General features: G+C 32.6%; 1 protein-coding gene across 1 annotated transcript; it reads left to right on the top strand.

The window, feature by feature from the left end:
- LOC133328319 (nose resistant to fluoxetine protein 6-like) lies at positions 1-26,092 on the top strand (the record flags this gene model as incomplete). Its single annotated transcript, XM_061536886.1, has 9 exons — positions 1-269; positions 17,662-17,870; positions 17,960-18,036; positions 18,207-18,391; positions 18,481-18,641; positions 24,826-25,188; positions 25,258-25,574; positions 25,649-25,797; positions 25,865-26,092. Coding segments are annotated over 9 exons (1,958 nt in total), but the record flags the coding sequence as incomplete, so codon positions are not given.
- Between the last annotated feature and the right edge of the window lie 1,472 nt (positions 26,093-27,564).

The raw sequence follows: 27,564 nt of genomic DNA, 5'->3' as shown, positions 1-27,564 counted from the left end.
TGCACGACTCAACTGGCAAACTTAACTCTGGCATCTTGAATGGCAACATCAATCAGTTGGGCGATTTCGATCAATGTCTGAGAGTGCATCAGCAACAAATGGTGAATGGTGGCGGCGATGATGATGCTGCAACGGGCTCCAATGTCGAAATGAAGGGACAATATTGTTTGGCTTATGCTCAACCCGAATTGCCACATAAATCGAAACGTTTGCAAACATTTTTCAATCTTGTTCGATCACATGGTCCATTCCGCAGTGAATTCGATGATGTAAGTAGTTGTAATCATAATTTAAACTGACACTTATTAGCATATCTATCTATTTATGCTCCGATTTTGGGTGGTGAAAATTGAGAAAGAGGAAAAATGAAAAGTGATGATTAAAGTTTTAGAGCTGTTGAAATTGGTGCACGTTACAATGAAATTGTAAAATGATTGCATTTGATTGGGTTTGAAGCATCGAAGGTTGTTAAGAAATATAAAAGAGGTAACTGTATTCGAAAACGGTATTGTCTTGTTGATTGAGAGATATTAGAAATATTCATCTTAGGAGAGGTTAGTCAAATACGATAATGGTTGAGAAATTAGAAACAAAATCAATATCGCTTGTAAATAGGGAGCTCTGATCTACACTCAGATTCTTAGAGTAAAAAAAAAACTTGCTGATACATGTATTATAGAACACAAATAAAAGTTTTCATTGACCTTTAGCCGAACAAGAAACTTTGTAGCCCTTTACCATGAAGTGGAAATTCACAATGAATTCTCTTAAATGCATTCCTCACAAAAAATAAATAAACACCACTATTCAGCGATCGGTTGTGTTTTGTTTTGACATAGACAATCCGTCTCTACATCCAATTGGTGGGTGTTGTAACCGCGTGTTTGGTTGTTATAACAAACTGGGGTCATTTAGCATTCCATTGTTTGTTTATTTCAGACACTGTATTCCAATTATAAAATTCGCATATGTATTTTCCAAAATTTTTCGATATAAATACCAGATATTAAGCTAATGTTGATACGAACAACATAACCTACCGAGTTACATATCTGTGTTATATTTGATGATTGCTCTAATAAAATTGGATGTAATTTTCAATTTGGATAATAATTGAGTGGAAAATACAAAAAATGATCAACATTGGCGTCTCTTTCGGGCTAGCCCCCATTATATGTTGGCTGTAATTTGTTATTTCACATTAATTTATTAATTTAATTTGGTATTTAGTAACAAAATTATGAAAATTGGTCCTCATATACAGTATCTCGCAAATTTCAATATTTTAGGGAGTTTGTGTACATTTTTTAACCAAAATAATTGATTATTTCATATTTTGGATTGTCAATGCTTAGAAAATCCCACAACATAGGCCCAAGGTTTGGAATAATATGACATTGGAAATAAAAGCGAAAGATCCTCCCCCTTTATATTTGTTTGATGATCCTAGGCACATTTTCCTATCAAAGTGATTATATTTTAGGATTCCGTAACGATGAAGGGTCAACAACTTCTTTATAGAACATTTTCAATATATGTCCATGTTTCCACATAGCCGTCGCAAGTCATTTTCGGTGTATTCAAGGTCCTAGACCTTTTTTCAATCTGAGTGTCTATATTTTGGTATTTCGTTATCTCCTGATCGGAATGTTCCATGACATAGTCTCGTTATTTATAGTTTTTATCTATTTTGAAACCAATGCCTCAAAATAACAGTTTTACTGTAGAAAAAATCCTCAAAGAACAGGGTTTTTGATTTTTTTCTGTAGAAAAAAATCCTCACATAACTGAGGTTTGATTTTTTTCTATAGAAACAAGTCATGAGTTTTGATTTTTCTGTAGAAACAATCCTCTGAGAACTCAGAACCTCTGAGAACCTCAAATCTTCAGAGGTCTGAAACAAGTAAAAATGTCATTTTGAGACAGATCTCTGAGGATTTTTTTTTTATATAAAAAAATCAAACCTCAGTCCTCTGAGGAATTTTTTTCTATAGAAAAAAATCAAACGTCAGTCCTCTGAAGAGATTTTTTCTATAGAAAAAAATCAAAACTCAGTCATCTGAGGATTTTTTCTATAATAGAAATCAAACCTCTGTTCTCTGAGGACATGGAACAATATTGGTAATTTTTAGTAGAGAAGACATGTTTCCCAAAATAACGAAAAATTGGGTTATTGGTGCAAAACCGAAACAGGGTCCAATATTGATCATTTTTGGTAGCGAGATAAATTTCAAATTAAAGTCAATTCATGAAAAAACTTGACCAAATACCGAATAAAAAAATTGCCTCACTGAACTGAGGCTTGATTCTTTTTCTATAGAAAAAATGCCTCATTAACTGAAACCTCAGTTCTCTTAGAATTTTTTTCTATAAAAAAATCAAATCTCAGTTCTGTGTGAAATTTTTTCTATAGAAAAAATCCAACCTCAGTTCTATGAGGATTTTTGTTCTAAAAATTCCTCAGAGAAGTGAAGTTTGATTTTTTTCAGTAGCAAAACCTCACCTCACTCATCCTGAGAACCTCACTTTCTGAGAAATTTTTATGGAAGAGATTGCCGTTGCAAATTTGCTTTCAAAAGTTTTGGCCATACTTGCTATGAATGACAGTATCCTTCAAAAGGGTAGGATATTCGACCTAGACGAAGTATTTTTTTTAATTTTTTTCGTTGTACTTGTTTTGCTATCCGATATATCATCTGGGCATATATAGTACGAGCTAATAATAAAAATAACATAATGTGTATATTATCTCCAATGACTTTGGCCGATATTTATTTCATATTGCCCATTCAAGTAAATGTATCTTAGGGTAAAAATATATTCTGTCGTATAGACCTAAAATAATATTTCAACTCCCAAGGTATATAATGTAATATTCTTGGTTTAAATTGACTATTACCTTTTCATTGGCCGATTTTTCTTTAGAACTACTTAGTAATTTATCTGTCTTCAACTGATTATTTTTATTGCATCAATAATTATCCTTACATGAAATTATAAAATGAAAATCATATATTCTTAGTATACAATAAAATATTAACAAATTCTCTAAAAAATTAAACAATTTCAAGATGCTAATCACAATATTCTCAAACTACTCTCGTTTCACCAGAACAGAAAAAACTTTATGTTCTATTTTGATTATTTTTATCAACAAATTAAAGATTCTATTAGTATTATCATTTGCAATAAAAAACTTGTTTTATTATGGAAACATTCTAATAGAAAATTGTAAAAATCATAAAGAAATCATCATCACCCAGCTAATTGAAATGAACACCGTTTGTTTCTTAAGTCTTTCGTTTCGTTGTTTCTATAGTTAGTATTCAAAACATAAAACTATTTAAACACCACAAAATGTTTATTTCTTTCATTGTTTCTATGCAAATCATTATTAGCTAGGCTCATAAAACAAATTATAACATTCTCGATTTTATGTTGTCGGACCTGATTTTAGTTTGGCAAAAAACCCAAAGAAAAAATCATTAAAAATCCCGATTTATTTTTTTTTATTTTCCAACACTAAAAAATGCTGTCTTATACTAAAATTTTATATAGCAAACTAAAACTTTCTAACAGTCTTTTTTAAAATATCTGCCATAATTTGGGTTAGTTTTTTATTATGTGTTCTTGATACATAAATATTCATAGGTCTTCTTTTGGCGAAAGATAAAATCAAGAATAGCAAAATAAAATCTACAGAATTTGTGCATGCCTTCAATGACAAGTCAATGACACGTAGTTAGAGATGGGCAGTGGGTAAATACCCAAAGGGTAAATACCCGGTAAATTGGGTAAATACCCATTTGTGGGTATTTATTTGGGTATTTACTATATTGAATCGGTAATACAACATCTTGCACCCTATTTGCGGGTTTCTGTTATCAAATCGATTTAGAATGAATAGTTTTACGATACTTTAAAGACGTGGGTAAAAACTTGGGTAAATACCCGAGTTTTTACCCAAAAATTGGGTATAAACTCATTAACTGCCGAACCACTGGGTCCAAGTTTTGATATAGCCCCCATATAACCGTATCTCCCGATTTAAGGTATTTTTAGCCTATTAGACACATTTTAAGGCCAAATTGACTGTAATTTTGCACAGAGTGTTCTTTTTGAGTACAAAATGTCCATGCAAAATTTTATGTATGTAGGTCCACGTTTACTGGTAGCCCCTATACAAAGGTACCCCTATTTTGAGTATTTACCCAAAAATTGAATATAAACTCATAAACTGCCGAACCACTTGACATAGGCGGCCAAAATTTTGCACACATGTTTCTAATGACAAAGCAAATATAGAAATCCAACATGGGATCCCTGGGTCTAAGTTTTGATATAGCCCCCATATAACCGTATCTCCCGATTTAGGGTATTTTTTGCCTATTAGACACATTTTAATGCCAAATTGGCTGTAATTTGGCACAGAGTGTTCTTTTTGGGTACCAAATGTCCCTGCATAATTTTATGTATGAAGGTCCACGTTTACTGGTAGCCCCCATACAAAGGTACACCTATTTTGAGTATTTACCCAAAAATTGGGTATAAACTCACTAACTGCCGAACCACTTGACATAGGCGGCCAAAATTTTGCACACATGTTTCTAATGACAAATCAAATATAGAAATCCAAAATTTGGTCCCTGGGTCCAAGTTTTGATATAGCCCCCATATAACCGTACCTCCCGATCGGCAGTTAGTGAGTTTATACCCAATTTTTGGGTAAATTCTCAAAAAAATTTCAGCAAATTGGGCCTCAAAATGTGTCTAATAGGCTAAAAATACCTTAAATCGGGAGATGCGGTTATATGGGGGCTATATCAAAACTTGGACCCAGGAACCCCATGTTGGATTTCTATATTTGCTTTGTCATTAGAAACATGTGTGCAAAATTTTGGCCGCCTATGTCAAGTGGTTCGGCAGTTAATGAGTTTTTACCCATTTTTCGGGTAAAAACTCGGGTGTTTACCCAAGTATTTACCCACGTCTTTAAAGTATCGTAAAACTAACTATTCTAAATCGATTTGATAACAGAAACCCGGAAATAGGGTGTAAGATGTTGTATTACCGAGTCAATATAGTAAATACCCAAATAAATACCCGCAAATGGGTATTTACCCGGTATTTACCCACCCCTTGGGTATTTACCCGGTAAATACCATCTCTACACGTAGTCAAAGATTTTCATTGTCAGAATTCAATATTGAAAAGTTCAAAAACCCTTTTTTTAGGGTTGTTTCAATCGAAGTGGAGGTGTCTCTATTGGAAAATAGGTTTGAGTGCGAAGAATACTTTGAACAATTGTGAAATCATTTCAGATGATGATTATTCGGAATTTTCATTATTAGGCCAGCGATATATTTAGTACCTCTCATTACATAATTTCACAGATCTTACATTTGATTGAGTCTGGAATGGTTATTTTTTTACGTAAAATTCTTAGTCACCCAATTGAATATATTCGGATGCAATGGTGAATGGTAAAAACATAAATTCTTAATATAAAATATTATTTTTCTAAAAATGACCAAACAAACGACTCAAGACACAAACTTTAATAATATACAATGCTAAAAATGTACTAGGCTTTTGGTTATTTATATTTCATGCATATGATTTCCGAACAACATTTTTATTTTAAATAGCTGAACTAAAACTTGTTTCCCCCTGACTATTTTATTCTTATAGATAATAACTTATTGATAAATGTGCTTGCCGATGGTATTCAATCAACATTCATATAATGATAATAAAAAATTGTATTATATACTCCATAATAAAATAAGAAACATTGTTTTTTGAATATCCATTCTTATCGAATGGCATGAGCTTTTCAATGTCAAAACTAAATGATCTTTAATTACGCTACTATGACCATTACCAATATTAAAAACTAGACCAATCTTGTGATATGTTGTAAAACGATTTTTTTTTTGTTATGATGTTTAAAAAATAAGTTGTAAAAACTAGTTTTATTACAAAATAACAAACAATTATTTTCTTTGTATTTTTTAGAACATTTTAAAAATCTAGAATAGGCAATTATGTTTAATAAAAAAAATTATTTACAAATTCTTTGTTCAAGGTTAGCAAGTTATTGGAGATTTTTTGTTATTGTATAAAATGTATGCTAATTTTTTTTATATAAAAAATCTGAAATTAGTATCAGAATATTTGTTGGAAAAAATGAAACCGAATTAATGAGATATTTTTTCTGCAGTCACCTGACTATTTTTTCTTTCTCCTGAAAAAGAAGGATCCACTATTTTCTGAGTAATTATTTTCTATAGAAAGAATTAATCCTCATTTACCATCGGGGTAGTTTTAAAAGAACTTGTCGAACTTGTCTCTAAACAAAAAACCTAAAATCCCAGTTCTTTGAGCATTTTTTCTATACAAAAAAATGAGCCGGATTCCAGAGAACAGAAGTTTTAATTTTATTTGTAAACACCTTCCGAATTTGTTGCCCCTTCACCAAAATCGGGATCGGGACTTCTATACATGAGCTATGTCATGGTGCCAAAATAACCAATAATGGGCATGCCATAATATTGGGCAATGTTGATAATTTTGGGAAGAGAGATTTCTACCCGTGCCCAAAAACCAAAATATATTGCATTGGGTAAATGCCTTTATAAGGAGGCTAGGCTATACCAGAACGTGGACCTTTATTTATATTTTCATGTTGGGATTGACTAACCATTGATAGCTTGGCCAAAAAGCGGAATAAAAGGGGGTAGGAAGATTTACCCACAATACCAAATTACAGCCAATTCGAGGAAAAAAGTTCGCAAAATGTCGTAATTTGGAGGTATTGTTATCTTAAATACTGCGAGCTCAATCTTTATTTCAATAGGCATGCGGCGCACATGACTACTATTTCGAGGTATAGGTATCATAGACTGAAGCTTGATTTTTTTCTATAGAAAAAATGCCTCATTAAGTGAGGCGTGATTTTTAAAATAAAAAATGACTCATTGTACTGAAGCCTGCTTTTTTTCTATAGAAAAAATGCCTCACTGAGCTGAGGCCCAATTTTTTTCTATAGAAAAAATACTTCACTGAATTGAGGCCTGATTATTTTGTATAAAAAAATGACTCAATAACTGAGGCTTGATTTTTTGCTATAGAAAAAATGTCTCATTAACAGAGGTTCGATTTTTTTCCATAGAAGAAAATGCCTCATTAACTGAGGCTCGACTATTTTCTATAAAAAAAAATGCATCGTTAACTGGGGCTCGATTTTTTTTATAGAAAAAGTTTTGACTTTTTTATTATGGAAAACTGAGGCTTTACTATATGATACCTATTTTTTCTATGAAAAAAAAAAACAATTAATAGTCCAGATTATTTTTCTATAGAAAAAAAAATGAGTCCTACTATTTTCCTGTAGGAAAAAGTGTCCCATAAACTCTACCTGATTTTTTTCTGTAGAAAAAAATGCCTCATTAACTGAGGCTCGATTTTTTTTCTATAGAAAAATGCTTAAAAAATGGGGTTCGATTTTTCCTATAGAAAAAATGGTTCAGAGAATTGAGGTTTCATTTTTTTCTATAAAAAATTCCTTATTGAACTGAGTTTTGGCTTTTTCTCTATAAAAAAAAAACAATTAATAGTCCTGATTATTTTTCTATAGAAAAAAGTGTCCTAATTAATGAGTCCTGCTATTTTCCTGTAGAAAAAAGTGTCCCATAAACTGAACCTGATTTTTTTTCTGTAGAAAAAAATGCCTCATAAACTGGGTTCACATTTTTTATAGAAAATGTCTCATTAAACGAGGCCTGATTTTTTCTATAAAAAACACGTCTCATTAAATTAGGCATGAATTTTTCCTATAGAAAAAAATGCCTACTTAACTGAAGCTTGACTTTTTTCTATAGAAAACTAAGGTTTGTTTTTTATAAAAAAAAATACCTCATACCACTGAAGATTACTTTTTTCTTTGAAAAGATAAATCCTAAAAAATGTTTTTAGAATAAATCTGATCTCAGTGTAAATTTTCGACTAAAAACACACAGTCCAAAGTCTTTTTCATATGCAAATTTAGTAATTTGTTTATAATAACGATTAACACGCGTCAGGATGACTTGCTGAATTTTGTATAAAGAAAGAATAAAACAAATTTTGTTGCCATACAAGATATCTTCTTTAAGATACTCTCCCTTCTTCACTCAAATGTCTAAAGAATTTCAACTATTATCAAATTATATTCGAAACAAGAAAAAATAAATATTTTATTTGTTGACAACGTCAACAAAGTCGTTGTTGTCATCGAAGCATAACCGAGTCCCCTCTACGAACCCTACTCCGACATTAATCATCAGCACATTAGTCGTCTGTTTGTTATTACAAATTTGCTAATTCGTCGCGAAGTGTTTTCTTGTCGGGCTTAAAGCTCATTATTATATTTACTGCTTCTGCTTCTTCTCTTCTATACACAATGAGTAAATTCATTGAATATTTTATTTTTTTCTTCATTTTGGTTGAAAACACAAATAAAAAAAGCTCAATTATTTAACAAATTAATTTCCACTGAATAACTTTACGAATTACGAACAATAGCAACAAACAACATTATCGGCATCCGTTTAAAAATACATCTAAGAAAACAAAGCAACAACAACAAAGACCTACAGCAACAAATTATAATTTAAATTGTCGTCGTGTGGTTGTACGATTAATTACCCATATTGTATACAGTCGCTTTTTTGTGGTACATACGGCCATCCGACCACCAACACAGCATCTGGCCACACTCCACCGGCTCTCCTGTCCTATTATTACATCACAGTAACAACAACCACAATAATGGGACTATGATTTGTTTATTAGTGTTATAGTAGTGTTGTTGTAGTCGTATTTGTTTTTAGCAAATAATTCAGGTGTGAATTACATTCAAAATGAAAACGAAATTGTACTACCGAAAATCTGGTAAATTTTCGTTGATTTTTTTTTTAATTTTGTTAACTTGTAAATAATTGGTTTTGTCTGGCTATTGAAAATTGTTTTTGTTAAAACGTTAATGTCCATTTTTGTAATTCTATCAAATGACAATTACGAATAGAGGCCTCAACTTTTTATCTCCGTAAATGAGGTAATAAATCTTAAAAGCAAATTTAGATTTAATAGTTTAGGGGCATTTTTATTGTGATTTCAACAACGGAAATAGCTTATATAATCTATATCATGTATTCGAATTACTATACGAAAAATGTGGTCACGTACTCATCATTTTCTTATGAATAGTTATTTCAAGAGCATGATTACAAAAAAAACATCTAATAAACATTAGAGTTATCAAGACATTTATAAATGGCCTTGGGGGTCTAACACAAAAATAACACATTTTAAACTTCTATAACTTTATCTTAATTTAAATTAAATTGGTGTTCTTGCAGAACAAAATTTGAATTGCTAAAATGTTATAAATGTGTACAACCATCCTATTTCAATGTTTTCAATAAATCTTTCAGGTGGTATTCCCCTCATATAAAGGCCCTCCTTCTACAGGATTTTAAGCTTCTATAAGAACGCTATGTCGTCATCCATGACAAAGCCATTATATATTTCATAGGAATAGTCTGAATGATCTTTATTTTCATATCAACTAGAGGACTTTTTTTAACATGCTTCGGAATGTCCGATCTGGCCATACATGCACCGTTTTGTTGTATGATTAAGGGGACCCCCCCCATTCTCGGGGTCAAAAATTTTGTTAATATAATTCGAATCTTCACTAATTAAAGAATGTCCCTACAAAATTTCAGATGAAAATCTCAAGAACTCTTGAAGATATAGCTGATTTATTGAGTCAGCATCAAGTGACGGCTGAAGGGCTTCTCAAACTTTAAACGCGTTGTTTTCTGAAAATTTTTTTTCGAATGGCGGGCACAATAACTCAAAAACTAATAACCCAATCGATTTCAAATTTTTACACGTTTCTCTGTGAGTGTATAGCTTTCGTATGAACTAGGATAAAGCCAATCGGTGAAGATCTTCCTTATTTTTTAACCTGGGTTTTGGTAAAAAATCGGCGATTTTCCAAAAATATTTTTTCAAAGGTCCGCCATTTTGTTATTATTAGAGCGAAGTCAATAATCCTAGTTCATACCAGAGCCAGACATGTACTCTTTCGAACACCGTTGGAATTTTCGGATTCCGATGTTCCAGTGAGGAGTTCTCATGCCCGCCATCAAAAATAAGGACTTTTCTTTAATTACAAAAAACAACAACAAAACGATAACAATTTTTTTTGTAAATTATTTTTCTCCTATTTTAAAACTTCAATTATATATGTGTAAAGTTACAAACCTTAACAAGCATTGGTATTGATTTACCAGCCCATTGAAAATCTTGAAAAATTAAAATCGAGAATGGGTGGGGTTCCCTTAATTGGCATTTTAAGGGTAACTTCACAATGCCTCTCTCATGGAAGTCCTGCTCTCTATTTGCAAAGTAATCTCTAGTAAGCGATTTTCACAATCCTCCCTAGATACCAATTTTGTATAAATGAAGCAATTTTGCAATGCAAGATAAAGTTGATAATCGCTTGGTGCCAAGTCCGGACTGTATGGTGGATGAACTAAAACTTCCCAACCAATCTCCCAAAGTTTCTAGCAAGTCACTGTAGATGTGTGTGGCCTAGCGTTCTCCTGTCCTCTCAATTGCTATCTTCAAACGGCCCAGTTGTTGACAGTAGAGATCAGAAAATTAGCTTTTGGCCATATTGAAGCAACTCATAATAAATAATCCCCGTCCAGTCCCAGCATATGCATAGCAGAACCTACCTGACCGTTAGTCCTGCTTTGGCCAACGTTTGAAGTGCTTCACCGCTCTTTGACCACGATCGTTTTGGCACAGGGTTGTCGTATGTAATCCATGTCTCATCTCCAGGCGAAGTTTCGACTGCTAACATGCCGGTCAACTTCGATCATTTCACGGATTTTATCGACATTTTCATAATGGATTTATTTTTTATAAAAACAAATATATGGTAGAAATATTTGCTGTAGGGTTTATAAACCCTCAAAAATCAATTGTTTTCTGTAAAAGTAAAACAAGTAAAAAATTGTCAGTCGGTGTTGCCGACAGATATATACCCCCCAGTATATGGCTTGCGGAAACATTTATATCAAATATGTTTCGGATTTAATGGGGGAAGATACCAGAGGACAGGGCAGACGGGTCCCACCTTGTGACTTGACCTAGGCTTGGTAAAGATAATATGTTGTGCAATGTTTGGTTCAAATCGGAAATTCCATTCGCCTGATATTGGATTTATAAACATTGAAAAATGTGACCCTTAGACTTGAGATACCGGAAGGTGAGAACCAATGAGTCCCATCTTGATATAGGCTTGGTAAAGATAATAGGCTGTGCAAAGTTTAATTAAAATCAGTCATTTCATTCCTCTGATATTTTATTTATAAATATTGAACATTTTGACACTTCTTAGGGGAGGTACTAGAAGGAGTGGACCAATAGGTCCCATCTTCGGACACGATCTAGGCTTGGTAAAGATATTAGGTAATGCAAAGTTTGGTTCAAATCGGAAATTCCATTCACCTGATATTGGATTTATACTAATTATGGGGGAGGTACCAGAAGAAGTGGACCAATAGGTCCCATTTTCATACTTGATCTAGAATTGGTAGAGATAAAAGGTTGTGCAAAGGTTGCTTAAAATCGGATAGTCCGTTCGCATGATATTATAAAATTAATTTGTTGCTCAATTTTGACCATTTTGTGGAAGAAGTACCAGAAGGAGTGGACCGATATTCCCCATCATCGAAATTGAACTAAGTTTGGAAGAAATAGTAAGATGTGCAACATTTGGATGAAATCGATTATTCAATTCGAGAATTGTCATGCACACCAGCCGGCCAGACAGGCAGACGGACAATAGCCCACTTAATGGGAAACATGCCTAATGAGACATTTTTTTCTATAGGAAAAAAGCAAGCCTCAGTAAATGAGGCATTTTTTTCTATAGGAAAAAATCAAGCCTCAGTAAATGAGACATTTTTTTCTATAGAAAAAAAATCAAGCCTCAGTAAATGAAGCATTCTTTTCTATAGAAAAAAAAAATCAAGCCTCAGTAAATGAGGCATTTTTCTATAGAAAACATTTTTTCTATTGGAAAAGTCTCTGTAAATGAGGCATTTTTTTCTATTTCATAATGAGGCATGAAAAGAAAATTAAGCTAGAATAAAAAGCCATTTTTTTCTATAGAAAGAAACCAAGCATCAGGCATTTTTCTATAGATAAAAAATAAAGTCGCAATAATGAGACACTTTTTTAATGTACGTAGTTTTCTTCCATTGCCCAATAGTTTACAAATACTCCTTCACTTTTTATTTGGAAAATAAAATAAAAATTAGTTTCTAATGTTCGGTTCTTAAGTCTTTTGTCATGCTGCACATATGTACATTGTACTGACACACACATATGTGACTCAGTTGCGTTTTCTAGCCATAGAAAATGAAAAAAAAAAACATTCATCTGTTTTGATCTTCATCTTATTGGTTTAACTAATTTGCGTATCTATTTTAATTTAATTATCTAGCCAAAGAAACGCATTCACATACTATTTGTTTTGAGATCATCATCAACATCACCATAGTTGTCGTCATCAAACATACATACATACATACATACATACATATGTTATGCTTATGTATGTTATACATATGTTGTGAACATTTCAGATAGGTTCACCTTTGATCGCAGTATGGTTGGGTGCATTGAACTTTAGATGTCAGCGACTAAAATACGATGATGATTATCGTCGTTATTTCCTTTTCCAATCGATTAAAATGAAATAAAATCACAGTCCAAATTGAGAGAAAAAATAGAAACAACAAGCCATGACGAAGTTTGTTAACATTTCATATTTTTTTGGTTATTATGCTAACAAAAAGCAAAACAATTTTCAAGTTCAAGTTTATATTTTTTTTGATTAAAAGTCTTAGGGTATTGCCAGGTGTACAACAAACAATGCAATTATCTTCGAAATGGAAATAAAAGATAATTGTATATTTATGCTTGGTTGGCCCTGTGTTTTTGGATTTGGAATTTGATTTGTAAACTAGACAATTATGAGTTAAAAGAATAATTACTTTTAAATTTGACTCAAACTTAAGATTGAGATGACTCATAACGTTGTTTTTTTTTCCTATTTGAAAAATAAACTAATTTGTGAAATAAATTGAACAACTCATGCATATAGTTAAACTGTATATACATAAAACTTTTCCATTATTTTTTGGTGGGGAAGAACAACTGTTGTTAGGGATTATTATTATCATGAGGTCAGATTCACCGTTTAGGTCATTGGACATTGAGTTCCACTTCACAGCAGAGAATGATCACCAGTCTTTCTTTCGTATAGAATTAAATTCAGTTAATTTCTATTAAATATTTATTTTGGATAAATATTTTAAAAATATAAATAGTTTGGAAGAAATAGTAAGATGTGCAACATTTGGATGAAATCGATTATTCAATTCGAGAATTGTCATGCACACCAGCCGGCCAGACAGGCAGACGGACAATAGCCCACTTAATGGGAAACATGCCTAATGAGACATTTTTTTCTATAGGAAAAAAGCAAGCCTCAGTAAATGAGGCATTTTTTTCTATAGGAAAAAATCAAGCCTCAGTAAATGAGACATTTTTTTCTATAGAAAAAAAATCAAGCCTCAGTAAATGAAGCATTCTTTTCTATAGAAAAAAAAAATCAAGCCTCAGTAAATGAGGCATTTTTCTATAGAAAACATTTTTTCTATTGGAAAAGTCTCTGTAAATGAGGCATTTTTTTCTATTTCATAATGAGGCATGAAAAGAAAATTAAGCTAGAATAAAAAGCCATTTTTTTCTATAGAAAGAAACCAAGCATCAGGCATTTTTCTATAGATAAAAAATAAAGTCGCAATAATGAGACACTTTTTTAATGTACGTAGTTTTCTTCCATTGCCCAATAGTTTACAAATACTCCTTCACTTTTTATTTGGAAAATAAAATAAAAATTAGTTTCTAATGTTCGGTTCTTAAGTCTTTTGTCATGCTGCACATATGTACATTGTACTGACACACACATATGTGACTCAGTTGCGTTTTCTAGCCATAGAAAATGAAAAAAAAAAACATTCATCTGTTTTGATCTTCATCTTATTGGTTTAACTAATTTGCGTATCTATTTTAATTTAATTATCTAGCCAAAGAAACGCATTCACATACTATTTGTTTTGAGATCATCATCAACATCACCATAGTTGTCGTCATCAAACATACATACATACATACATACATATGTTATGCTTATGTATGTTATACATATGTTGTGAACATTTCAGATAGGTTCACCTTTGATCGCAGTATGGTTGGGTGCATTGAACTTTAGATGTCAGCGACTAAAATACGATGATGATTATCGTCGTTATTTCCTTTTCCAATCGATTAAAATGAAATAAAATCACAGTCCAAATTGAGAGAAAAAATAGAAACAACAAGCCATGACGAAGTTTGTTAACATTTCATATTTTTTTGGTTATTATGCTAACAAAAAGCAAAACAATTTTCAAGTTCAAGTTTATATTTTTTTTGATTAAAAGTCTTAGGGTATTGCCAGGTGTACAACAAACAATGCAATTATCTTCGAAATGGAAATAAAAGATAATTGTATATTTATGCTTGGTTGGCCCTGTGTTTTTGGATTTGGAATTTGATTTGTAAACTAGACAATTATGAGTTAAAAGAATAATTACTTTTAAATTTGACTCAAACTTAAGATTGAGATGACTCATAACGTTGTTTTTTTTCCTATTTGAAAAATAAACTAATTTGTGAAATAAATTGAACAACTCATGCATATAGTTAAACTGTATATACATAAAACTTTTCCATTATTTTTTGGTGGGGAAGAACAACTGTTGTTAGGGATTATTATTATCATGAGGTCAGATTCACCGTTTAGGTCATTGGACATTGAGTTCCACTTCACAGCAGAGAATGATCACCAGTCTTTCTTTCGTATAGAATTAAATTCAGTTAATTTCTATTAAATATTTATTTTGGATAAATATTTTTACCTTTATAAAATACAATTTATTCACATAATGTTTAATAATAAGGGAGTGCCTATTTGAATTAGTTTGGAATTTGAATAAAAAATATAAATAGCAAACGATCGATAAGTTTTTTGCGTATTTAATTGGTATTAATGTCCGTTTTATTGAGACAAATGAAATGAAAATATTTATTTTAAATTGAGAGATTGATAAATGACTGGCAAATATTCAGTTAATATTAATATTTATATACATATAATATTAGATATTAAATATTCACAGGAGACCCCATAAAGTAATAAAATTCGATGTCGATTTAGCCATGTCTGTTTGTCTGTTGGAATCACGATATAGCTTTCAATATTTAATATGGGGCTTTGACATTGTACATTTAGTGGGGGACCTACCAAAAGGAGTGGAACGATATATCTCATCTTCGAACTTAAACTAAGTTTGGATGAAATATTAAGATGTGGAAAGTTTGGATGAAATCGGTTACTCCCTTCGAGAGTTATTGTGCGCACCAGCCAGCCAGGCAGACGGACATATGTTAATAGACTCCAAATTTTCTAAATTTGGTCCAAAGAAACATGGGCTCTAAACCCAATATTTCGATGAGGCACATTTTCACCGTATCAAAGTGTATATAACCTCATTAGCCATAAGGCTGAGGGTATAACCTAATTAGTCATAAGGCAGAGAGTATAAAAAAGCCTCTGCTAAAGAGATGTCTCTCTTCCTATAAAAAATCAAGCCTCACATAATGATTAATTTTTCTCTATAAAAAAATCAAGCTGTCTGTTGGAATCAAGATATAGCTTCCAATATATATAATATGGGGCTTTGTCATTGTACATACATTGCAATATTTTTAGGTTGTTTGGTAAAGAAACTGGGCCCATCTAACCGTACCACCCTTTATTCCGTATTCTAGGTATGTTTTTTAATCGAAATAATTTGATAACTTGGATTCAAAAATGGCCAATATGGGTTTAAGATTCATTACCTTTTGATACGGCAAAAATGTTCCTCATCGAAATATTGGTTTTAGACCCCATGTTTCTTTGGACCATATCCGTTTCAGCCAATTTGGAGTCGATAAATGTCCGCCTCTCTGTCTGGCCGGCTGGTGCGCATGATAACTCTGGAAGGGAGTAACCGATTTCATCCAAACTTTGCGCATCTTAGTTGGGAACCGTCTGCCCTCGACCCTGGTACCTCCCCCATAAAGGGGTTTCAAATAAATTTTATTTGAATAAACGACTCTATCAACATTAAATCTGAATCATCTTTGATAAAAACATATACCTTATATGTAACGAATAATAAGACCTACGAAGACCTTCACCGCAAACCATAGGATAATTGTATATATCGGTCGGCAATGCCGACTGACACTTTTTACTAAAAATTATTTCATTATTTTGGGGGAGGGTATGGGTATGATTATTACATTTTTAATTCTCATTTGGGTAGGTAATCTATCAAACCTATCAAAAATTATCAAGATAGACCTTAGTTTTGCTTAAACCCCCATCTAACAGTACCCTCACAATATTCCATATTTTGGTCACGGGTTCCAACCTAATTAACTGTAATTTGGTATTTTGGGTTCTCATTCAAATCTCTCTACCAAAAGTTATCAATATTCCCCTATTCCCCTTCATGGTAACCTCTAATATTCGGTGTTTTGAGCAAATTTTTCAAGGAATTGTACTCTAATTTGATATTTTGGGTTCTTGCTGAGCACTAAATCTTCCTACAACAAATTACCAATATCGGTCCACTTTTTAGGGTAGTCCCCATTGAAAAGTACAAAAATATTGACCCAAGTTTTGGTACACCCTAATGTTATTTATTTTGAGAATTCCGGACAAGTTTGTTGTAATTTTATATTTTGAGTTCTCAATAAGGGGAATAATTCGACCTTTCGCAAATAATACAAATCGGTCCAGCCCCTTTATACGTATACGTATGTTGATCCTAGGAGCATTTTCTAAATTGAGCCACTTTATATTACCATTGTCGAGTTGCTGTAATTTGGCATTCCGGCATCTTGATGGGTTAACAACTTGTTCATAGAAAATTTTCAATACAAGTTTAAGAATATTCGTAGTTAGAGGTCACGTATCACTTCCGCCCAGTGAAGCCCACATTTTCCAACCAAGCGTCTATAGTTTGGTATTTAATTTGCTCTTGAAAGGAAATTAATACATAAGTCCCGAACCATTTTAGGTATTTTAAATGTGCACCTCATGGTAGGATGATATAAAAAGTTTCGCCAGACCGAACATAACGACATTTGTAATTGTTTTCCATAGGCTTCATTTTCCGTGTCTTTTTCTTTTCAATAGATAAAATGTCTTATTTCAATTCCGGATATTTTTTTTTATAAAAAAATCTCAATATCGAGACCTATTTTTTCGAAGGGATAATGCCTCAATAACCAGGGCAGGATTTTTTCGGAGAACTGTATCCGTATTCTATCCTACTCAATAACATAAGCTTGATTTTGTTTCTATTGATAAATTTCAATAGACTTTTTTCCTGAATTTTTTTCTAATTGTATCCCCATATTTTTTCTTTACAGCCTGGCCATCGTGTACCACGTTTCTTCCTGATTAACTGGGGTATTTGTGTACCCTCATCCTGTTCGCACAAAGATGTTGAATACACGGTCAAAGAATATTTGAACAATGTAACCGAATCCACTGGTGTTTCTTTCAAAGTTCGTGTTGAACCACAAATGTGTCAAGTTAAGGAGAATAAACCATGGGACAGTGGTACCACCTGGGCTGTGTAAGTATATATTAATAAAAGAAAAACAACAAAACACAACCCGGAAATATTCATTTAAATAATAATTTGTTATTATTATATTTTTGTAGGCGTTTCTTTACCATCATTCTATCGATAACAATATTGTCAACCGTCTATCATCTCTGCACCAAGAACAAAAAGCCAAGTAAGTAATAATTAAATAATTAGTTGTTGTTTTTTTGTAATTTGTTGTTAATAATACTAGTAGCTGTTGTCATTTAGAAAACAGAAATAAATCAAAAAAGATTATCTCTTTATGGTAATTTAAATTTTAATTATATTTCTATTTATTTATTTTTGGTTTAAAATTCTCAGATGATTGGCTCGTTGCATTTTCTTTGGACAAAAATCTACGCTGGCTCTTCAACACCTCCTCCTCGTCCGATGATATTGAAGCTGTACATGGTCTTCGTTTGTTAAATGCTATTATGTTGTTGTTCTCTCACAAGTCAATGGCCATATTTTTCAATCCATATGATAATCGTACCGAAATGGCAGAGGTAAGTTGTCGCATTAAATGCGGATTTTTATAATGTTTACTGCAAATACGAGATTTATTCTTATGAAATTTTATTATTATTATTTTCAGTCTTTGGGACAACCTTGGACCGTCGTTGGCCGTGCCGCTTCTTTGTACACAGATCCCTTCTTATTATTCAGTGGCATGTTGACGGCTTATTCATTCTTTGGACGTTTGAATAAGGGTCAAACCATCAAACTGAAAAATGAATACATCAATCGTTTTATACGGTAAGTTATCTTAAAAAATTCGAATAAGTAAAAAAATCATTAAGTTTGGATGGGACGAACTTTTTATACCTTGCGTCATGCGGTTATTCAAAATACCTAAAATCGATCGGAATTAGTATATAGAAAAAAAATCAAACTACATACAGGAAGGTTGCGGATTTTTTCTCTATGCAACGGGACACCTCAGGGAAAAAACGAAATATCATACTACATACAGTAAGATTGGGGATTTTGGATATTGAACCGGAAATAACGACTGACCTTTATACAGAAGCTATATATATATATTTAAAAAATTGTATATTGCCAAAATACAATAATTTCGTAATTTTAAAAGATAGCCATTTCGGTTGAAAATGCATCTAGGACCATCAAAACACATATAAAGGGGTTGAACCCTTATATGGGGGGATTCATTGTTAGGCTAGAGATATCGACCGATACTTCAATCACTCAATGAGAAAAAACAATTAAAATTACAACTTCGTCCAAAATCTTCAAAATACCAAATAATGGGGGTACCGTTGTACCTGAATACTGGCTACTTAATATGAATCCAAAATACTTAATTCCAGAAAAAAAGTGGTTCCGATACTGTAACAGCCTATTATGTGCAATGTTGGTTTCGTAGATTCCATTCAGGAATTTTTAATCTTAAAGATGCACATCGCACAGGTAGGCCGGTCGTCAAAAAGTCGATAAAATCGGAGAAATGATGGAAATTGAACGGGATGTTAGCAGTCATAACATCGCCCAGAAGCTAAAAATCTACCATAAAATTGTTTAAACCATTTACAATTGACCAGAAACGGCCAGGACAACGCTAGGCCACACACATATACAGTGACTCACCAAAAACTTCGGGAACTTGGTTGGGAAGTATTAATGCATACGCCATACAGTCCGGACTTGGCACCAAGTGATTATCATATTTTTCTTGCATTGCAAACTTTCTTTAATGATAAAAAAACTGGTATCTAGGAAGGATTATGGGAATCGACTACGAGAGTTTTTTGCAAATAGAGTGCAGGACTTCTATGAGATAGGCATTATGGTAACAATTAATACAACAAAACGGCGCATATTTGGCGCAAATAGGACATTCCGAAGCATGTTAAATAAAGTCCTATAGTTCATATAAAAATAATGGATTTATTTTTCGCCAACCTAATACAATGAAGTTACTTCTGTTGGAAAATGTATCTAGAACCATTAAAATACCTATAAAGGCGCTGAACCTTTTTTGTGGAAGCTATACCCAAAGATCGAACGATATGTACATTTTTTGGGAAGAATATTTGGAACCCAATGAGAACTCAAAATATAAAAATAAAGCCAATTCCGTTGAAAACTGCATCAAAAATCGTCAAAATACCTAATAATGGAGTTCCGTTAATAGGATCTACACTTAAACTTGAGCCAATAACAATCGTAAGAATATTTCAAGACAGTATCTAAACTCCCCAAGGCACACTACCCAAAAAAGTGGGCCAATGTTCACCCAAAATATATTATTACAGCCCCTTTCATTGAAAATTTCCCAAAAATACGAAAATATTGCGGACTCCTATACAAACTCATATTAACAAATACTGAAATTTCGGGGGTACCGATATGGGGAGACTTACATATAAAACAGACCAATATTGGTAATTTTTAGTAGGGAGATTTGACACTAAATTACAACCCAAAATACCAAATAATAATTTCGAATGAAATCAACTTTATTGAGGATAAGGATAAAAATACAGGATTGCATTTTTTCTGTAAAAAATACCTCAAGTGGGAATAGATAAAATTGGATTTTTTTTTTTTTTTTTTTTTTTGAAAAGAAAAATTCTTGACATTTTTTATAGAAAAAATTCCTATTACTAGTTAAAAATCATTGTTTAATTCATTCACAGATCTTCAATAGATTATAGATTTTTGATTTGTTTACAATTCTATACGATTAAATTAAAAAATCGATTTGTACACTACCCTAACACTATCGACATCAACGTTATTAATCTTTTTGCGGGTGTGACCCTAATCTATACAATACAGATTTCTTTTACGGTAGCTTTTGACTTCAAAATCACGTTCGAAAAACATCACGTTTATGTCCACTAAAAATTTTATTGCATGTAAACAAAACACAACAATAACAACTACTCATAAAATATATTTTGTGTGTGTGTTTTTTTTTCAAAAAGTAACGTAACAATTATTATTGTTTCTACTACGAGTGTTTTGGAAATACAGCATCCGGAAATGGTAACAAGAATGTTGAAAAATATTTTTTCATATCAAATATTTTTATAAAATTCTTTCAATATATTCGGGCATGCTAAAAAGACTGGTCCACTTCACTTCGGCTTCTACAAAATCTATTTTCAATTCGACATCAGTAAAAATTTCGCTCATATCGCATTTAAGACATTTGTTGTATTCAAGCTTAAATGATCTCCGTCCTTGAATAACTTCTTTCTATCTTATCGACTATAATGTCTTTCTTCAATTCGTCTGTGGACTCCTTACTACAGATCTTCTACGTAAAGACATAAGTTTGAATATAAAGATTTGCAGCCTTCAGCCTTCAGCTCCAGCTCGTATATGAGAAAATACTCCTCAGGTCTATTGATAAAAATGCCCTTAATATGCTCGAATAAGATCTCTCTTCAGAGCTGCGACCATTTTCAGCACATTTAAAAAACTGTTCAGCATCTATTACAAGAACTCATCTATTACTCATATATTACAAGAACTCCATATATTGGCTTCTTCAAAATCTTTTTTCAACTCGACATCAGTAAAAATCTTCCTCAGATTTCCTTTAAGACATTTGTAGTCTCAAGCTTAAATGATCACTTTTGGTCTTATCGACTATAATGTTTTTCTCCAGTTCGTCTGTAGATTCCTTACTACAGATCTTCTACGAAAAGACTCACTGCCATAAGCTTGCCTATCTGTAAAGATTCGCAGGCTTCAGCTTGTCTATATAGACTTTCTCATCCAGCTTGTATATGAGAAAATACTACCTTTATCAGATCTATTGATAAAAATTCCCTTGATTAGCTCAAATATGATCTCTCTTTAGAGCCTCGACCCTTTTCGGTACATCTAAAAAAATGTCTTCAGGTCGCTTATAAAAATTTACTCTATGCAGTACCCAAACAAGAACAACTGTTTTTAGTTCGTCTATAAAAAATAATTCTATACTACAACTTGTCTACCAAAAAGCTACTTACTTTAGCTCTTAGGCTAGGTTAGGTTTGAGGAATGTGACTACAGCACTCGGAGACCGTTCGGTCCATTGTGATCATCCATTGAAGATATGGAGAAATCTGTAGGGGAAATTTTTCCGGAAAAGGTAGCAGATGGGAGGTTTGATTGAGTCATCGATTGCTAGATCTGTGAATTGAGATCTCCATCTAGCTAGTTCGTCTGCTTTTTCATTATGATGTCATAGTGCCCTGGTACTCAACAAGATAGCCGTTAGTACTTTAGCTCTTAGAAAGAATTTCCTCCCTATTAAATTTACTGCCTTCAATTCTTAAAAGTCTTCATTCAACTCATTATATAAAAAAAGTAAAGTCCTCACTTTGTCAATAAAAACCCTTTCACCGCCTACAATGAAAGATTCCCCCTCTACAAAAAATGCTACCCTCAGCAAAGTTTATAAAACTCCATTCGGCACATCTAAGTAAACCTTCACTGATTCATATCTAAATATGCATTACCCTTTGACTTCAACTCGCCTATATAAATATCCATTTAAATCAAGTTAGAACATAGTCAAGTTCGTTCAGGTTCGACTTTTTATACGTTCCACTATTTGTTGTACATAAACAGAGAATATTGGAATGTAAATCAGTTTTTGCTCAGAGAAAATTGCTGCCCCTTTGTTGGGAAAAACTCCAAATTACAGAAAAAGACGGAACCTTATATGAAAGCAGCAACGTACACAGGATTTCATTTTGGGGGGGCCCGGTAGTACAAAATGAAAAAATTCGCTGTTGCAAACAAAATTTTTTCGGGGAGGGCCCGGGCCCCGCGGGCCGCCCCCTGCGTACGTCCCTGTATGAAAGCTATAACACTCTCAGACAACATGAAGCCGAAATGATAAATGCTTAGATGTCATTAATATTAAATACTAATTCGAAATATTGCTTGTCCTAATTCATTGACCATTTACTGTAAATACCTGTAGTATGTTTTTATCCACACCGGTAATTAATCATTTTCAATACATCTATTACTCACGTAAACAATTTGTCTCAGCTTCGAAAGAAAGAGAAAATAGTAATGTGAATACAGTAACTGTAGCAGTAATCAGCAAATCAATTGCTTTTAAAGTTGTCAGAAAGTGTAAGTGAAATAAAATATTTTTGATAGAGTCGGTCAAGGTTGTTTGCAAACCGCATTCAATTGGAAATAGGCATTGTAATCATATTACATAGCTCGCCTATCAAATTGATATTTAATATTAAATTGCAAATATAATGACCATCGAATGAAGTGGACACGCTGGTGACCAAAGATTTCTTAATTGAGAAAAAATAATTTCTTTGATTTGTCATATTTTTTTACAATGGCGGGAAGGCCCAGTAGATTGTTATTGAAATGAAATTGACAAGAGCGAATTAAACAATTAAATTTTAATTGAGAAAAAATACTTTCTTTGATTTGTAATATTTTCTTCTTTTTTGAGTAAAAACTGCGAGAGAGAAATACTCTTATTTGAATTTAAAATAATTATAACACGGATTTAAATCAAGCTTAACAAATGTTCCACTCTAATTATTTTGTACAGACGTCGTGGTGGACCCTTAATATAAAACCGGACGATATTAAATATTTCCTCTATATCTATATATGAACCGACTTCAATGCATATACGTGTCATTCTGTAATCTTTGCAACAGACTTAAAGACTTTAGTGTAATATTTATATGAAATTGGATAAAATTATATATGAGAGCAATATGCAAATCTAGACCGACTTTAACAAAACTTAATGTTTGGGACAATTTTTTTAATGTTTACAAATTTTTTTCACAATCGGACAAATGTTGGGTATTTGGTACAACATTTAGTTAAAGTCGGTCGCATGTATATATGAGAGTTATATGCAAATCTGAACCGATTGCAGCAAAACTTAATACACGTCATTCTAGAATTAATTCGGTGCGCTATACAAAATTTCGTCCTATTCGGACAAACTATGGGTGTTTTTTGCACCATTTACATGAAATCGGAGAAAGATATATATGGGTGTTATATTCAAATTTGAAGCGATATCATGAAAATTTAAGGCACGTCATTATAGGCTCAATTTGGAATCCAGTACAAAATTTTGTTGCAATGGGACAAAGATTGGAAATGTAAGGAACAATTTGCATGAAATCGGAGCAAAATATATGTGAAAGCTATGTCAAAATCAAAATCCATTTGATGAAAATTTAGCACATACTATTCGATTTAATACGCTATACAACATTTCGTCACAATCGGACAAAATATAGGTGTTTGGTGCAGCATTTCGGAGAGAAATCCGAGAAAAATGTATATGGGATCTATATTCTAATCTGAACCGATTTCAAGAAAATTTACAAAACGTTATTATAGGCTCAATTTGATACTCTGTACAAAATTCCATCTTAATCGAACAAACGTTATGTATTTGGTGGATAATATTAACCGATTTCAACAAAATTTTGCACCAACCCTGACGAAAATGTATTCGAGGCAATAGAACCTTTGCAAAATTTCGACACGACAAGATCAAAATTATGACCTGAACTTTGTTTACCAAAATACATGGACAGACAGACAGATGAGCGGACATTCATAAATAGACTTAAAAATGGATCTATCTTGTTTTTACGTTAAAAAGGATTGCTTGTGTTAGGTTAATCTCCTAATTCGTTACTATGTATGACTTCATCGTCAACTTAGTGGACCAGAAATGGAACAGTTTTAATTTGTTAAAGTCAAGCAAAGATTGTTTTGAATTTAACAATTAAGTTTTCTAACGTAATTTTGGGTTTTGTCTAAAATATTGGGTAATAATAGGTTTGGTCTTTAAGTGAGTGTCCCTTAAATTGTCCGTCTATCCTCCTCTCCACAATTAATCCTTAAAATACTTGTATAAAACATATAATTAATTTCTATATCTACATTGTTTGTTGTCTATTTTCAGCATTGTTCCTCCACTAGGCGCTCTTATCCTCTTCTGCACATTCATTTTGCCAATGTTGGGTTCGGGTCCACAATGGAATTTGGTTGTTGGACATCATGCTGATATTTGCAAAAAGAATTGGTGGCGTAACTTGCTCTTCATTCACAACTACTTTGGATTCAGTAATATGTGTTTGACCCATACCCATCATTTGGGCATTGATACTCAACTGTTTGCTGTGGCTCCATTTATGATTTTCGCCATGTGGAAATGGCCACGTAAGGGTGCTATGGCTTTGGTTGCATTGGCATTGCTGGCCACATTTGGACGTTATTATGTAACGGTTTTGTATGAACTCTCCAATTACATTTATTTCGGTACCAAGTAAGTTCAGGATTTTCAGTATTTTACACGAGAATACTTAATTATGTTGTTTTTGTGTTTTCTTTTCAGCATCAAACGTTTATTCCGCACAGCTGATCGCATGTACTCCTTCCCTCCATTGCGTTCTACCGTTTATATTATGGGCATTTTCTTGGGCTTTGCATTGCGTAAATTCCGTGGCATTAAATTGTCCAAGACTCAAGTGTATTGGGGCTGGACTGTGGCAATTGCCTGTTTGTTGATATCACTGTTGGGTCCAGCACCAATGGGTTCCATGAGTTATCAATACAATAGCACACACTCGGCCATTTATGCCGCCTTTGTGCCCATCACCTGGTGTATATTCTTTGTTTGGGTGGTCTTTGCCTCACACAATGGCTATACAAGTAAGAAGACATTTAAAAAATTAGTTACAAATTTTTACAAAAAATATTAATTTACCTACCTGTTTCCCTTGCAGATAAAATCACAGATATGTTCTCATGGAAGGGCTTCCAGGTGACCACAAAATTGTCATATGCCATCTATTTGACCCAATTCCCGGCATATTTCTTCAATGTGGGACGTCGTCGTCATGTCCATCACTACTATAATTTCTTCTCAGTTATGGTGGGTACTCTTATACATCTTATATTCATTAGCTAATTTCTAATCGTAACAATTATTCCCTTTACAGTTTGATACCAATGAATATTTGTGCATATTCTTTGCCTCCGTGGTATTGACAGTACTGTTCGATGCACCATTCCAAAACATAAGAAAATTAATAACCAAACGTACACCAACCGCTGTAGCCTCTGGTCCTGCCAACGCCACCAACAAATCAATTAACGCCAATGATAGTGCCGCTAAAGAAATCACCACCACCAACAGCACATCAACTAAACATTTGCATTCCGATTAGATTAATTCACAACACACCCTCACGGAGAGGGAACACCTTCTCCTTGTAGTGGTGTGACCAAAAAATATCATTGTATAATTTGTGTATTTATGTAGTCTAGTGTTGTTTTAGTCGTAGTCATACATATACATATATATTTAATTCGATTTTAATTTTATACATTATATTTCGTATTTCAATTCCTCCCTCCTTCTCCTCCACCTTCATCTTTTAAGCATTTTACATGGTAGTCCTAAATTAATTACGCATTAATCGACGCTATTCCTGTACATACATCTAAACAAACAAAAAAAGCACGACGCTAAACCTGCATACTGCATTTGCATCCACATCTAGTATTATTTTTTATTTTAGTTTTATTTTTATTATTCATGCGATACGAGTAACTAATGAGTTGAATTAGTCATTTGTTTTTAATTAAGCCATACAATAATGTGTACAGTTAAAAATTAAAAAAAATAATAATAAATGAATAAAAGAAAGAATTTATAAAATATAATGATCATTGATTTAATTATTGGACTGTTTGTTACATTTTGAGAAAAAAATAGAGGATCGTTTCAAACAATAATGAAATTGTGAAAATTAAAAAAAAGCGCTCGTAAGAAAAGGGTCATAGTCGGTCGGAAATAATACAGTATTACTAAACATTCAAAATCTATCAGAACTTTTTGGTAAATGGTAACATTCTGGTAAAGAAGTTTGGCAACCTCTAGCGTAATATGGGGTTTAGTCTGAAACGTGGATCAATATTAATAATTTTTGGATGATTATCAAAACCATGAACACCAAGTAACAAATTAGAACCAATTCGATTGAAAAGGTATCCAAAATATCGAATTATGGGCTATACTGTAAAATAAGGACCACTTTGGAATACTCAACTCCTCTATTGGAAATTCCTGATTGCGCATTGAAACTAGAAGACTAATTCAAACAACACCCAAAGAGGAACTTCAAAATCAGCATCATTTATAGTTAGACGCAGATAAATTTTCGAAAAAAGATACCTACATAAGGGCCGTAATCCTCACTTTGTGGGCTAGTACTTTAACATTGGCACGAAGGTCGTGAAATACGAGGTTTATTCAAAATTCGAGAAAAAAAAAACATAAAAATACTGATTTTTGCGGTTCCTTGATGGGCTTGGTTAGTATAGCCTAACATGTGTTATGTTAGTATATGCTCAAGAACCCCAAAATATCGAAACTTGGGGCCCATTATTGAAATTGTTAAAGCTTCATCTTAAATATGGTATCTTTTAAATATTTTGAGATTTGCAAACTGACATACCTCTCACATAAATGACAAACATTTGCAATAGATGTAAATCTAATATAAAGCCGAATTAGTTAGTTAGATTTATAACATCCGATCTTTTCTCCATAAAGGTTTAAATGAAATTAACAAATGGGAGTCCAATGGGAACCAAACTTTTTACATAATTATATTAATAGGAAATTAATATGAAC

Source organism: Musca vetustissima, unplaced genomic scaffold (genome assembly GCF_032173495.1).
Source record: "Musca vetustissima isolate MV318-11 ecotype Yass unplaced genomic scaffold, APGP_CSIRO_Mvet_v1 utg16502, whole genome shotgun sequence".
NCBI classification, from domain to species: domain Eukaryota; kingdom Metazoa; phylum Arthropoda; class Insecta; order Diptera; family Muscidae; genus Musca; species Musca vetustissima.
This window is presented reverse-complemented; position numbering and strand designations above follow the sequence as displayed.